General features: G+C 31.3%; 1 protein-coding gene across 2 annotated transcripts in view; it reads left to right on the top strand.

The window, feature by feature from the left end:
• Nucleotides 1-6547: 6547 nt before the first annotated feature.
• Nucleotides 6548-15077, top strand: part of LOC126886479 (zinc finger protein 235-like) — a 40008-nt gene continuing 31478 nt past the window's right edge. Inside the window, exon 1 of one of the 2 annotated variants that reach the window (XM_050653436.1) lies at nucleotides 6548-6976. In XM_050653436.1, the coding sequence (XP_050509393.1) occupies nucleotides 6868-6976 (109 nt within the window). In that variant the 5' untranslated portion in view covers nucleotides 6548-6867. The remainder of the gene's footprint in view (nucleotides 6977-15077) is intronic. The other variant, XM_050653435.1, reaches the window with a different exon arrangement.

The following is a 15077-nucleotide window of genomic DNA, read 5'->3' on the forward strand; positions in this document are numbered from 1 at the left end:
TAAACTCATGAGAGTCAAATTGTCTACCATTGTCTGTAACAAAAACTTTAGGAATACCAAAAGTTGTAAAAATTTTTCGGCAAATTTCAATAGTAGTTTTTGTAGTAGTATTTTTTGTAAAATGAATTTCAGGCCATTTACTGAAGGAATCTACCAATATAAAATAATAACCTCCATTGAAAGGTCCAGCGTAATCAGCATGCACTCGTTCAAAACAAAATTTTGGTGGCTCCCATATATGAGAATTATCTTTAATTGGGTTGTTCTTGTGCTTATTGCACTCTAAACAATTTTTACAAAGTGACTCAATATCCTGGTCTATGTGAGGCCACCAGCAATAACTACGAGCTAAAGATTTCATTCTAACTATTCCAAAATGTGCAGTATGTAATTCTGTCAAAATTTTATTTCTCAATTTAGTAGGTATAACTACTCTTTGTCCTCTCATAATAACATCAGATTGTAATGAAAATTCAGCTTGATTTATATTGAAGCTAAATCGTTTATCAACAGGTTTTCCTGTTTTTAACCCAACAAGTAATTTTTTTAAGGTATGATCATTTTTTGTATGAAAAGCTAGATCTCTAATATTTGTAGGCAAAGTTTCAATTTGATTTATTTCAAAAATATCTGGCTCATCATGTGTGAAATTTTGTTCTGATTTTATAGGTAGACGTGAAAGTGCGTCAGCATTGAGATGAGAATCTGTATTTTTGTAACGAATGTCATAATTCAAACCTTGTAAGAAAATTGCATAATGTTGCATTCTTGTTGCACTTAAAACTGGTAGGCTTTTATCAGGTGCAAAAATTTGAACTAACGGTTTATGATCAGTGAGCAAAGTAAATTTCCTAGCACATAAATAATTGTAAAATTTTTTTACTCCAAAAATTATGCTGTAAGCTTCTTTGTCTATTTGTGAGTACCTTTGCTGTGTAGTAGTAAGAGTTTGAGAAGCAAACTGTAAGGGTCTCTCTGTACCATCTGAAAAGATATGTGAAAGTACTGCACCTACCCCATAGGGTGATGCATCAGTTGCTAGGACTAATGGTAAATTTGGGTCATAGTGACATAAAACATTTCTAGAACAAATGAGTTTTTTTGCTTTGTCAAACGCAGTTTGACAAGTATTCGACCATTTAAAATTGACATTCTTTTTAAGTAAATTATTTAATGGTTGTAAAATTGTAGAAGTATCTTTTAAAAAACGTCTGTAATAATTAATTAGGCCACAGAAACTCCGAACTTGAGTTCTGTTTGTAGGTATTGGAGCATTTGCAATTGCAGTTACCTTATCTGCACTAGTAGACACACCCGTTTTACTCATCTTATATCCACAGTAGTCAATCTCGTCTTTGAAAAATTCGCTTTTATCCAAATTTATATGTAAATTATGTTCAGATAATTTCTTTAAAACTTGTTCAAGTCTTTGTAAATGTAAGGTATTATTTGGAGCTGTAATTCTTATATCATCCTGAAATATTGAAATACCATCTATTCCTTGTAGCATTTGCTCCATTAAACGTTGCCATTTGGCAGGAGCACTAGCAATTCCAAACATTAATCGATTTGGTTGAAATAAACCTTTATGGGTGTTTAATGTAAGTAAATGTTTCATTTCATCTTTTATTGGCAAGTGTAAGTAAGCTTTCGTAATATCTATTTTTGTATATTTGTCCCCACCTGCTAATTGGGAAAGTAGGTCATCTGGTGTAGGTAAAGGGTATTCATCCACTTCAATGCAAGGGTTTAATGTGATTTTAAAATCACCACAAATGCGTATGTCCCCATTTTGTTTAACTACAGGAACAATAGGAGTTGCCCAGTCCGAAAATGCTACTTTCTTTAAGACTCCCTGATTTACTAAGGACTCTAATTCTGCCTCAACTTTAGGGCGTAATGCAAAAGCTACAGGACGGGCCTTACAAAATTTTGCTTTAGTACCAGGTTTTAGATAAATTTCAGCCTCTAACCCTTTTATTTCACCAACTGACTTTTCAAATAAATGTTTATATTTATCTAACAAAGTTGCAATTTCAAAATTTTCATGTAGAATTGTATTTACCTGATGTAAATTGATTTCCAGAGCATGTATCCACTCTCGACCAACCAGTGAGTAGCCATCACCATCCACCACATACAACTTTAGAGTGTGCTTTAATTCCTGGTGCTCAACCTCCACTGAAACTAAACCTAAAACATTCAAATTATTTTTGCAGTATGTAGTTAATTTAACATCCGATTTTTGTAATTGTAATGCAGGAAAATATTTTTCAAATATATTTTTATTTATGATTGTAACAGCAGCGCCAGAATCAATTTCAAAATTTAAAATATTACCATTCACTTTTAAATTTATAAAAAATTTATCTTTGCAATTTCCAGCATTTACTTCTAAGACCTCTTGAGCAGAGTTTACTGAATTTACTTGCCTGTGTGAATTTTGTTGTGCCTTTAAACAAACTTTTTGAATGTGTCCGACATTTTTACAAAAGTTACAGATTAAATGCTTTTTATTACATTTATCGGCTAAATGCGAGGTGTCTCCGCATCTATAACAAGCCCTATTACGGTTATTTGACATTGTAAAAGTATTATTAGGAGAGCTACTATGATTATTTACTGTATTATTATCATTAAATTTACTAGTGTTTGTATTTTTATGAAAACTTTTTGCTTTCGCATTTAAAACATTTATACTAGCCTGATTGTAATTATTGTTGTGAGAAAATTGATTACTATCCTTTTCTGAAGTTTCCATGCTTGCTGCAATTTCTACGGCTCGGTCCAAGTCCAATCCCTTTGTTTCTAATAGTCTGGCTTGAATCCTCTTTGACTGTAAACCAAAAACAAACTGATTTCGTATAGCACTTTTTAAATATGTGGAAAAGTTGCAGTTTATGGCAAGTTTCTGTAGAGAATGTAGGTATTCTTGTATACTTTCGCCTTCTGCTTGTCTTTTTGATTGAAACCTAAATATTTCAGCAATTTCAAGTGGTGCAGGGTTGTAAAAATTATCCATTAACTTAACTGTATCCTCATATGACTTGTCTTCAGGGACCTCTGGAGCTAGTTTATCGCACAGTGTATCGTATGCTTCCGACCCCATGTAATGTAGTAAATAGGGCAATTTCATTTCCTCTGGAATTTTAAAAACTTTGTATGCTCCTTCCAGCCGTTTTACCCACCTGGACCATTTTGTAGCTGTCTGGTTAAAAGGTTCAACGGAAAACTGGAATGTAGAAACTTGTGTAGACATTACTGGAGCTGTAGCAGGTGCAACTATCGCAGTTGTAGTCGAGGAACTCGTGTTTGTACCGGCTGTAGTTGGAAGCGTTGTAGTGTCTGTAATATTTGTATCCATTATCCTCGTCGCCAAATGTCAAGTCCTTTGTACTTAAAGGACGTAAGTATTTGTAATGAAATAATACTCGATGTAAAATACTTTATTTTTAAAGAATTATGCACATGGTTTCCATTTTCTATCGCAGTATTAAGTATGTGACAGCTGTCGTTCAGATGACAGTAGTACCAACCTACATTCATGGTTAAGGGAGTTTTACACGAACATAACATATATGGTCGGTTATGTGATGTGTTTGGTGTTTGTGTTTAGTTTGTGTCACCATAAAAAGCTGATATTCAGTCGTGTTTTTTGATATTTTTGTTATTTCATAATCGAGTACCTTTTTAAAGGTAAGTTTTTCTGATTGTAGGTACTGTTTATCCAACAGTTTTAAAATACACATTTTATTTCGCGTTTTGTTGTTGGGTCTAATGGCCGATCAGCTGTTGTGTGCAGCCGATAAATTCAACAAGTAAACATATATTTAATCGAAATTAAATACTCATACTTCTATGTAAAATGTCACATTATTGTACAAATAAATAATTAAGAAACAAAAGTTGTTTGTGTTTTACCTTTATTGTCCACTTGAATAAAACAATATTAAATATTGGAAGTACCGTATGGAGGCTAAGGTGTACCTAGCGTGGAGGCTAGATAACGCTACCCTTCCTATCCAATCAACAGCAAGAACGTTTAAAATTTCACACCTATCATGTCGAAGCTACAGACCACTTATGTGGAGGCCAGATTTGTAGTATCCTTCCAATTTTCCAGGCCCCGGATTCCGTGCACTGTAGATAACGTGTGATCCAAAATTATTGTCACCATAGGTGGCTCTGAACGACAGAGATAGCTATACAGTGCATGTCTATTCTTAATTCAGATATACTTTCCAGTTTACGTCATAGAAAAAAGTGTTGTGTGATTTGGGTTTACGTCAACTTTGCAGTGTACGTCAACTTAGCAAGAAAAGTTAGGTTATGTAGGGATGCTGGTGGTGGATATACAGCGTGTCTACTTGAGTTGGAAACATATGGGAAACTTTTTTATTATTAATTTTACGAAAAAAAGTTATTCTTTATAAAAAGTTCTGCATGCCCCAAAACCTAAGATTCAATTATCAGATATCAAATTTTCTCAATATTATACGAGGTATGTCAAAAAATATGAATTTCGGCTAAGGGTAAAGTACCTTTATTTCTGTCAATATCGAAAATTCTTATTATGAAAAGTTGTTTGGAAATAAAAACCAAGCTCAAATATGTAATTACATGCTTCTAATTGGAAAAAAATATTTTCCAAATTTTTCTCAAATTTATTGATACTAACTTCGTTTTTATTCATTACACATACGATAACTCTTTTATTATTACTTTTACGAAAAAAAGGTATTCTTTATAAAAATCTCTGTATGTCCTAAGACCGAAGATTCAACCAACAGATATGACATTTTATTAATTTTATACGAGTTATGTCAAAAAATATGAATTTCACTCAAGAGTAAAGTAGCTTTATTTTTCACAATATTGAAAACGGTTATTAAAAAAGTTGTTTAGAATTAAAAACTATGTGTCAATATGCAATTACATCCTTCTAATTGAAATACTGTGAAATATAAAGGTGCTATAATATTGAGCGAATTTCATATTTTTTGACACACCTCGTATAAAATTAATAAAAGTTGATATATCATCGTTGTGTCTTAGATTTTAGACCATGCAAAGTTTTTTATGAAGAATAACTTTTTTTCGTAAAATGAATAATAAACGAGTTATGATATTTGTAATAATTAAAAACGATGTTGGGTATCCATAAATTTGAGAAAAATATTTTTTTTTTCAATAAGAAGCCTGTAATTGCATATTTCATCTTAGTTTTTAATTCCAAATAACTTTTTATCATAAGAATTTTCGATATTGAGAGAAATAAAGGTACTTTACCCTTAGCCGAAATTCATATTTTTTGACATACCTCGTATAATATTGAGAAAATTTGATATCTGATAATTGAATCTTAGGTTTTGGGGCATGCAGAACTTTTTATAAAGAATAACTTTTTTTCGTAAAATTAATAAAAAAAAAGTTTCCCATATGTTTCCAACTCAAGTAGACACGCTGTATATACAGCATCTTGTTTGATTTTATTTATTATTGTTACTTATAATTTTGTTAATTCTTTTTTTTAAGTTATGTGTTAAATGTTTTTTACTGATTTTTTATGTTTTATAATGTTAATCACAATTAATTGATAAACCAATGATATAAATTCAGATTAAAACAAGACATACGTAATTTTTTGCACGGCTAGCTTGGATCCCAATAATTGTGGATCGCTCGTTATCTACACCTCGCTTTCTATCGATGTCAATTTTCGTAAAAATATTTGAATTTTTAGCTTTAATTGAATTATTTTCTAGTTTTGCTAGGTTATACTCTAATTGATGCTGAAGTGACACTTAGGCCCGCTTGCTCATTCGCAGTTCAACTCTAGTTCAGCGGCATTACCGAGTTCAAGGCGTGAAGTGCGTACCACCGAACAATGCACTTCGTGCCTTGAACTCGATAATGGCGCTGAACTAGAGTTGAACTGCGAATGAGCAAGCGGGCCTTAGTTAAAGCAAGAAAATATTTGAATTAAAACTAAAAATTCAAATATATTACCATTAATAGAAAGCGATCGGCGCGATGTCAATATATTTTAATTTTTAGTTTTATTTCAAATATTTTCTTGTCTTCAACATCAATTAGAGTATAACCTATCAAAACTAGAAAATAATTCAATTAAAGCTAAAAATTCAAATATTTTTACGAAAATTGACATCGATAGAAAGCGACGTGTAGATATCTACAGTGCACGGAATCCAGGCGGTGCTGAAATAGGGCTTTTCATCGATTGTCATTTGTTTCGAGCTTCTGTCATATGTTGTATAATCTGTGTATATCATATGAGGCCATGAGATCCAGAGTGGCCTAACTGCTTTTAGCATTACTTTACATAATCAAAGAAAATGATCAGAAGCAAACAATGGCAGATTGTTTTAGTAGTTTTATGTTGACCAAGGATCATTATTGATCAACATACAATTACTAAAACAATCGGACATTGATAGTTTCTGATCATTTTCTTTGATTATGTAAAATATAAAGTAATGCTCTTATCAGTTAGGTCACTCTGGCTCTTATGGCCTCATATAATCTATATTAATATATATGTATTATACGAGATATGACAGAAGCTCGAAACAAATGACTGTGAATGAAAAGCCCTATACGTGACATATTTTTTGAAGGGTAAGATCGCATTCTACCAAATCACACAACACTTTTTTCTATGTTTGGAACCTTTTTTTGACGTTTTGACGTCACGACTATCGCGGTCCTGTCTTATTTATTGGTTAATTAAATTAATTAAACATTTTTAATTAAAATTACAAATTTGTTGGCATAATTGTGAAATTATGAAAGCCACAGAAGCTATAAAAGATTTCAAAGTTGCAATTAAAGAAGAGAACGAGGAATATGATTTGGAATGGAATAAAGCTATACACAGTCAGCTACATACAGAAATTGAAATTGAAGATGTTAAGAATGAACCCAAAGAGGAGTCAGGTGAGACTAAAAATTAAAGGTAGACTGTTTTTACATATTATTTTGTCAATTTTACTTATGTATGATAGTCTTTGCTTTATAATACATGCATGTCTCTTGGTTCCTTTGACATTGTTTCCCTTAATCTTAGCTTGGATTCCTGGTCATACTGGAGTAAAGGAGAATACAGAGGCTAATAAATTGGCAAATATAGGCAAGAATTTAAATGTTCCTGCAGAAATTAAAATTGATAAATTTGACTCTTTACCGTTTATTAAACAAACAATTGTAAATGAGTTTAAAGTTGAATGGACAAAACAGTTTAAAATTAAAAGTATCAACACTGCCAAAGTGATTTTTCTGTAAACCCTTGGTTCCACAAATTCACAGTGAATGTGGACAGATAGGAAGTATAACTTGTATGTTACTTGAACGCCCAATTAACAAAACGAATCAATTTGACCTATATCAGGAACTTGTTAATATAGGAAATCCAACCCCCATTTCAATACAAAATCTCCTACATAATATTAATGACCAAACCTCAAGAAAGATCAATAAATTTATAACAATATTTCAAATTAAAATATAAAATAGTTATTTGACATCATATTACAATATATTTAACGAAGGGAATATGGAAAAATCCAGACGCTTTGAAAACAGGATTCCCTTCCAATTACAATCTAAATACGGCTTTTGAAACAATAGACAGGCATATGTTATTAACGAAATGCAAAAATTATGGAATAACTGGAGTTGTGTTCAAATGGCTAGAAAATTATCTAAACGGTAGATGTAAAAAAACTAAAGTAAATAATAATATTTCAGACGAAATAGATACTATATATGGAGTTCCCCAAGGAAGCGTTCTTGGACCATTATTATTTGTTTTATATATAAATGATCTACATCTCTATCTTAAAAATTCATTTGTAAATCTGTTTGCAGATGATACATTAATTTCTGTGTCTGGACAAGATTTTAATAATTTAGTTCAAACAATAAATGATGAATTAGATATTCTTAACAATTGGTTGATGGCAAATAAATTGAAACTAAATGCTCAAAAAACTAAGTGTATGATTTTGGGTACTAAGATAAATTGTTCTAAATTTAATCAAGGAAATTTTAGTATTAAAATAGGTGAAGATATAATAAGTTATGTAGATGAAATTAAATATCTTGGAATTTTATTTGATCCACAGTTAAATTTTACCAAACATAGAAATTTTCTGTGTAAAAAAATTGGTAAAAAAATCGGTTACTTCTCTAGAATATCTAAAGGGCTTTCCCGATGGTCTAGGAAGGTTGTGTATAATACAATAATATTTCCGCATTTTAATTATTGTATGTCACTGTTTATTTCATGTTCAAATGAACAGGTATATAGTTTGCAGTTGCTTCAAAATAAAGCTATGAGAATTGTCCTTGGATGTAGCAAGTATACCTCTATAAACTTTATGCTGGAAACATTAAATTTTTTAGATGTTAATCAGCTTATTACTGAGTCATGTTTGGTGTTAATATTTAAAATTATTAACAAGCAAGCTCCTCAATACTTCAATAATTATGTCATTAAAAGATCACTTTTGTTAGGTCAGTTTAACTTAAGATTTGATAATTATCATATTGAAAGGTTCAATACAAGTGCCATGGAAAAAACTCTTTTTGTTGAAGGACTAAGAATATATAACAGGCTACCATCTAGAAAAGATTCACCAAATGTTAAAGTCTTCAAAAGTAGGTTAAAAAAATTGTATTTTAAGAATTAGTTGATTTTTCGTTTTTAAGTTATAGTTATTTAAATATATGTAAATGTTTATTTGTAATGTAATAGCTAAAAAGCTAAATAAATCCTATTACTTACGAGAACTGACCAAGTACCTAAGAAGTGCAGGCCAAGAAACTAAAAGAAGAAGGAGAAGACATTGTTTCCCATTTATGCTTTGTATATGCTGTGAGCTCGTAGGTAGAGGGGATATTTAAAATTTTGTGAGCGCCAGTAGTCACAAATCAGTGAACGTTCGGTGGAAATTTGACATAAATGTCAAAGTGATTAATTTAAAACATTGAAATTAAAAACATTAATAAGAAAAAATATTAGTTTGTCAAAGCTGTGGTGTATATTTTTACCTTAAATATACTTACGTTTTAAATACTGAATTTAAGTTTTTTTAATATATCCTATTATGTAATTATAAATTAATCTAAGCGCCATCTACACGATAATTGTGACAGTATCCGAAGTTTGAAATTAATATTTCATTAATAGAACGTTTAAATGATTGGCAAAATCTTAAAAAAATCGATTACAATTTGATTACTTTTTTGTGATGTAAATATTAACAGGTTGACAGCCCATATATAAATTTAAAAAATTGGCCCATATGCCAAGCACATATTAGTTAAGTGCATAGCCGGTGTATACGCCTGCTGGGGCATATTGGGAGAATTAGGTAGCGTGCGTGTACGCCCACCGTGGCAGTCAACCTGTTAAGCGATAACAATTAAATAATAAATTTAAAAATTCCTGGCGAAAGTTGCATTAGTAATCCGCTAGAGTAGCGAAACCAGTGAAGCTCAGAGCGCATATGTATGTATTAAGTTTTATTTTTATAGTTTTGAAAGTGACTATAAATTTCTCTCATTATTAGTATCAATTTAAGTCTTAAATGTTTATTCTATTGTATCACAACCTGATATTAGAAAGTACCTAAAATATATTTAACCAATACCTATTATTAGGGAGTTTTTGTAACTGACTAACGTAATGTGTCTCCCTATACATAAAGTACCAATGTATCACTGTAAATTTCCACGTCCATTAAAAGTTATTTTTCCGAATGCACACGTCGCTAAAATTATTTTAAAAAACAAAAGGAAACTACTGAACACACAATACAAAAACATAAAGATTGATGACGATAAAACTCCAATGCAAGAACAATACTTAAAAGACCTGCGTCTTAAATTAAATCAATGCATCGAAAATGGAGAAAAAAACGTCACAATCAAGTATGAGAAAGGTATTCCCTGTATAATTGATCTTTCACCAAAAAACTGAGTTCGAGCTTTCATCAATGACGTATTATGTATACTAATCTTTGTTCTCTGCAAGCGAAATTTTTAGATACCATTACTTTTATGCAATGCGAAAAATCTTCACTGTTCTTAGTATCCGAATCTTGGTTGCACAAAAATATTTTGGACTCATGGTAAATATACCTAGGTATTAAATTTTTAGAGCAGACAGCATAGGGGGAATAGGAGGCGGATGTTGCATATATGCAAAGGAATCTGACTTCTGCCAATTTAACATTGTTTGTGAAAACTTCTCTGATCACCATTATGAAGGGTTGACGTTTAATTTTTCTTCTAAAAAGTTAAAAATAAATTTTGCTATAGCTTGTATATATAGGGTGAGGCAGATAAAGGGCCTATTAGAAATATCTCGAGAACTAAAGACAACTGAATTATGAAAATTGGAATAAGGGGGTTTTGAAGACTGATCTATTTAATGAAAATATTTTCATCTATTTGGTACTTCCGGTTATACCGGAAGTTGCTTATAACTTCGTTTTTTTTAAATGGGACACCCTGTATATTTTTACATTTTTGGATTCTCCTCGATTTGTTCTTTCTTAAAATATAAGGTTTTGTAAGATTATACAGGGTCGGTTAAAAGATAATTACGTTTACTTATTAATTTCGTAGCAATATTCACACCCTGTAGGATTGTAGTAGTTTGACATAATAAACTCTATTTATGTTCAAATGGTTTTTAATATAGTCTACTATTGTTAACAATTATTAGTGTAGCTAAATTTTTAATTTTAGTATACAGGGTGGGTCGAAACTCGGAATGAGTATTTTCTGAGTTTTCTTAAATGGAACACCCTATATTTTAGTATTGTAATGAAATGATATTTCATGGTACTTTTTACTTTCTTAAGCATTCCCTATACCTAACTGCTTTAGTTTGTGCTTAATTGTTAATCGCACCAACCATCTTAACTTCGATGGTATTTTGAAACCTGAACCATTATTGGCAATTTTTAGTGTCAGTATAGATTAATATGTGTTTATTTTCAAAAAATTATTCGTGACTGAATATTTTCACGGCCAACCTGATACAATTTCACCTATTTTGTGTTGCAATTAATGTTTGGCTTGAATCACCAATAACTCACAAATTAAAGAAGTTAGGTGTAGGGAATGCTTAAGAAATTAAAAAGTACCATAAAATAGCATTTCATAACAATACTAAAATACAGGGTGTTCCATTTAAAAAAACTCAGAAAATACTCATTCCAACTTTCGACCAACCCTGTATAATACTAAAATGAAAAATTTAACTATAGCAATAACTCTTAACAATAGTAGACTATATTAAAAATCATTTGAACATTAATAGAGTTTATTATGCCAATCTACTACAATCCTACAGGGTGTTAATGTTGCTACGAAAATAATAAGAAAACGTAATTATCTTTGAACCTACCCTGTATAATATTACAAAACCTTATATTTTAAGAAAGAAGAAATCGAGGAGAATCCAAAAATGTAAAAATATACAGGTTGTCCCATTTAAAAAAAAACGAAGTTACAATCAACTTCTGGTATAACCGGAAGTAGCAAAGAGAAGAAAATATTTTCATTAAATAGTTCATACCTCAAAACCCCTGTATTCCAATTTTCAAGATTCTCTTAGCTTTAGTTCTCGAGATATTTCTAATAGGCCCTTTATCTGCCTCACCCTGTATAGACCTGGTTACAGTTCCGTTCAAAGTGATCAAGAATTATACAGTCAATTGGAAACGCTCATAGCCAAACATAAAACCTTAATTGTTTTTGGTGATTTCAATCTAAGCAACATTTCTTGGCCGCTGATCAATCACCCTCATGATACTCAATCTCAGCTTTTTATTAATTTCTTAGAAAATTCTGGATTAGAACAAATAATCAATGAACCGACTCGTTTTCGTCTGAATCAACAACCTTCTCAGCCAGATCTTACTTTAACCTCTGATGTTAATCTTTTAACTAATATTTCGGTTACATCTCCAATTGGAAAGTCGGACCACGCAGTTATTTCAACTTCCATACAGATCCTCAAGTCGGAAATATTACAAAATAATATGCTAATGATATATAAAAGAATAAACTATCATCGTGTAAACTTAGATGTATCTACTGCAAATTGGGCAGATATGTTGAATGGTAGGGATGTTAACAAACAGTGGGAAATTTTTGAAAATTTTATGAATGAATCCATGCGCACGAACTCTCATTATGTGCAACGTAGATGTAATCCTAATAAGCCATGGATAAATTCAGAAATATTTAATTTATATTAAATTTAAAAAGTCATTATGGAAAAAGTATTTACGAAGTAAAACGAATGCTGACTACCTCAATCATCGAACTTTTTCTAATAACTTAACATCAACTATTTTTAAATCTAAACAAAATTTTGAAAACCAACTGTCCTCAAAAAAGAACAAAAAACCTCTTTATAAATATGGCAGAAATTCTATTTTATCTAAAGTTTCGTTACCTATTTTAAAAACCGAAACAGGCGAACCAACCCCAGTGAAAATGGAAGTTGCTACTATTTTTGCCAAAAAATTTCAAGAAGTGTTTACAATCGAGGAGGCTCTTCCGAATACTTTACGTGTTGCTTCTACAAGAAATAACTACGATATTAGTGACATAGACTTTCATCCAGAGATTCTTAAACAAAAAATTTTGTGTTTAAAATCCTTTTCCGCTCCCGGATTAGACGGTTTCGCCGCAATTTTATTTAAGAACTGTGCAAACTCGATTATCCATCTGTTAAGTTTTATAATGAAAACCTCATTTTTGTCACACACTTTACCTGATGGCTGGAAAATCTCTAGTGTTACTCCAATTTATAAAAAAGGTGACAAGTTAGATCCTGACAATTATAGACCAATTAGTCTAACATCCATTGCAGCTAAATTGATGGAATCAGTTATTAGCGAATCGGTTATGAACTTTCTCTTAAACAATAATAGAATTCCTATTTCCCAGCACGGTTTTGTACCTGGAAGATCGGTAGTTACTAATATGTTAACATGTGTTAATGACTAGTCTCTTTGTTTGGACAGTAATCAACCTGTTGATATTATATATTTAGACTTTGCTAAGGCTTTTGATCGAGTTCCTCACAAGAGACTACTATTTAAGCTTGAACATAACGGTATTAGAGGAAACTTACTTGAGTGGATTAAAGGATTTTTAATAAACCGTAAATTTTGCGTACGCGTTGGTGACTGTTATTCCTCAATGTTTAGTGTATACAGTGGCGTTCCGCAGGGTTCAGTGTTGGGGCCGATTTTGTTCCTAGTGTACGTTGCTGATCTGCCAATTCACCTTAAAAGTAACATGTCGCTTTTCGCTGATGACACAAAGTTATATGCAAATCCCTTTTCTGGTTACAATCAATTACAGACCGACCTTCAAGAGGTTGCTAAGTGGGTAGACGATTGGTGCTTGCCATTAAACACATGTAAAAACAATCCAAGGAATCGGTATGTACTTTCAAATGTTTCTCTAAAAACTGTTTCGCAGCAAAAAGACTTGGGTGTACTTGTGACGGAAACATTATCTTGGTCTGAGCATATCCAGTCGGTATGCAATAAAGCTAGAACATCAGTTTACTTATTATCTAAGACTTTCTCTAAGATATCGCCAAAAAATTTTGTTGCTCTCTTTAGTGTATATGTAAGACCTATTTTAGAGTTTGCCGGACACGTGTGGAATGTCGACTGGCAAAGGGATTCTGATCGACTTGAATCTGTGCAAAGATGGGCAACAAGAATTTCTCATGGCCGTCGTCGTCCTTCCTACGAAGAACGGTTAACCTACTTAAATTATCCTACATTTATGGACGGACGACTTCGTGGGGATTTAATAATTGCTTATAGAGCGTTACAGGGAAGGTTTGGGATAGATCTCTCACATCTTTTCCCTTTGAGTGATGACCTTAGATTGCGGGGTCATCCATACAAATTAGCCAGACAACAGTTTCACAGTAAATGTCGTGAGAACTCTATATCCAACAGAATATTTTATACCTGGAACTCACTTCCACACGACGTCGTCGGGGCTGTATCTGTAAATTGCTTCAAAAATAAATATGACTTTTAGTTCTGTATCACGGGAACAATAATTTTTCGTCTCTTAAATTAAATTAATTTATAAGTCGTATGTAGTCTTAAGTTTAGGTTTCTTTTTGCATAGTTCTTTTTAATCAAATGGAGCTACATATATAGGTCCTAGACCTCGGCTCCTCTTTCTTTAATATATATATATATATATATATATATATATATATATATATATATATATATATATATATATATATATATATTTAAAAACATGAGATGTAGATCCTTGAAACACACTCAGTGATCAAAATTGTTCAATATTGTCAGTGAATTGTTCGTAAGGGGATTTTTCCACATTCTCTATTTCATCTGTTTGATATATATATATATATATATATATATATATATATATATATATATATATATATATTAGAGCGGAGTAATTTTTTTTGTCATCGGGTCACAATCAGTTTCTGATTCTAGAATGAATTCTGTGAAAAAAAAACTTTACATCATAGGTATCTGATGAATTTCGAGGCGCCACATTTTTCATTTTAGTTTTGAGGTACATCAGAACTCGTCATTTTACGACTTCTGATGTACATTGAGGTTGATTATGGACAAAATTTTAACTTTTTTTATTACGGAAAAGTGTATTTTTGTAGCTTTTGAGACGAGGAATCTATTTTTGATATCTATTTGTACCAAAAACACTCACCAGGGGGCGCTACAATGCAATTTTTGTCATTTTACGACTACTTTTTTGGATAAAACAGTGTTAATAGTATTTTTTCAACGTTTTTATTTAATAAGCCCTGATTTTATGTTACAAAAAATAGGTAATATTAATTAGTTTATTATAAACTTTACTAAAGAATATTTTGCTTAATTAAATTTATTTGAAATATAATAAATTAGATGTTTTTGAGTAACCAAACCACTCAATTTTGGATCAAAAAAATTTGGATCTTCGATTTTTCTAAAACTTGATGTATAGCTTCTGAG

The sequence above is a fragment of the Diabrotica virgifera genome, chromosome 6 (genome assembly GCF_917563875.1).
Source record: "Diabrotica virgifera virgifera chromosome 6, PGI_DIABVI_V3a".
NCBI lineage: Eukaryota > Metazoa > Arthropoda > Insecta > Coleoptera > Chrysomelidae > Diabrotica > Diabrotica virgifera.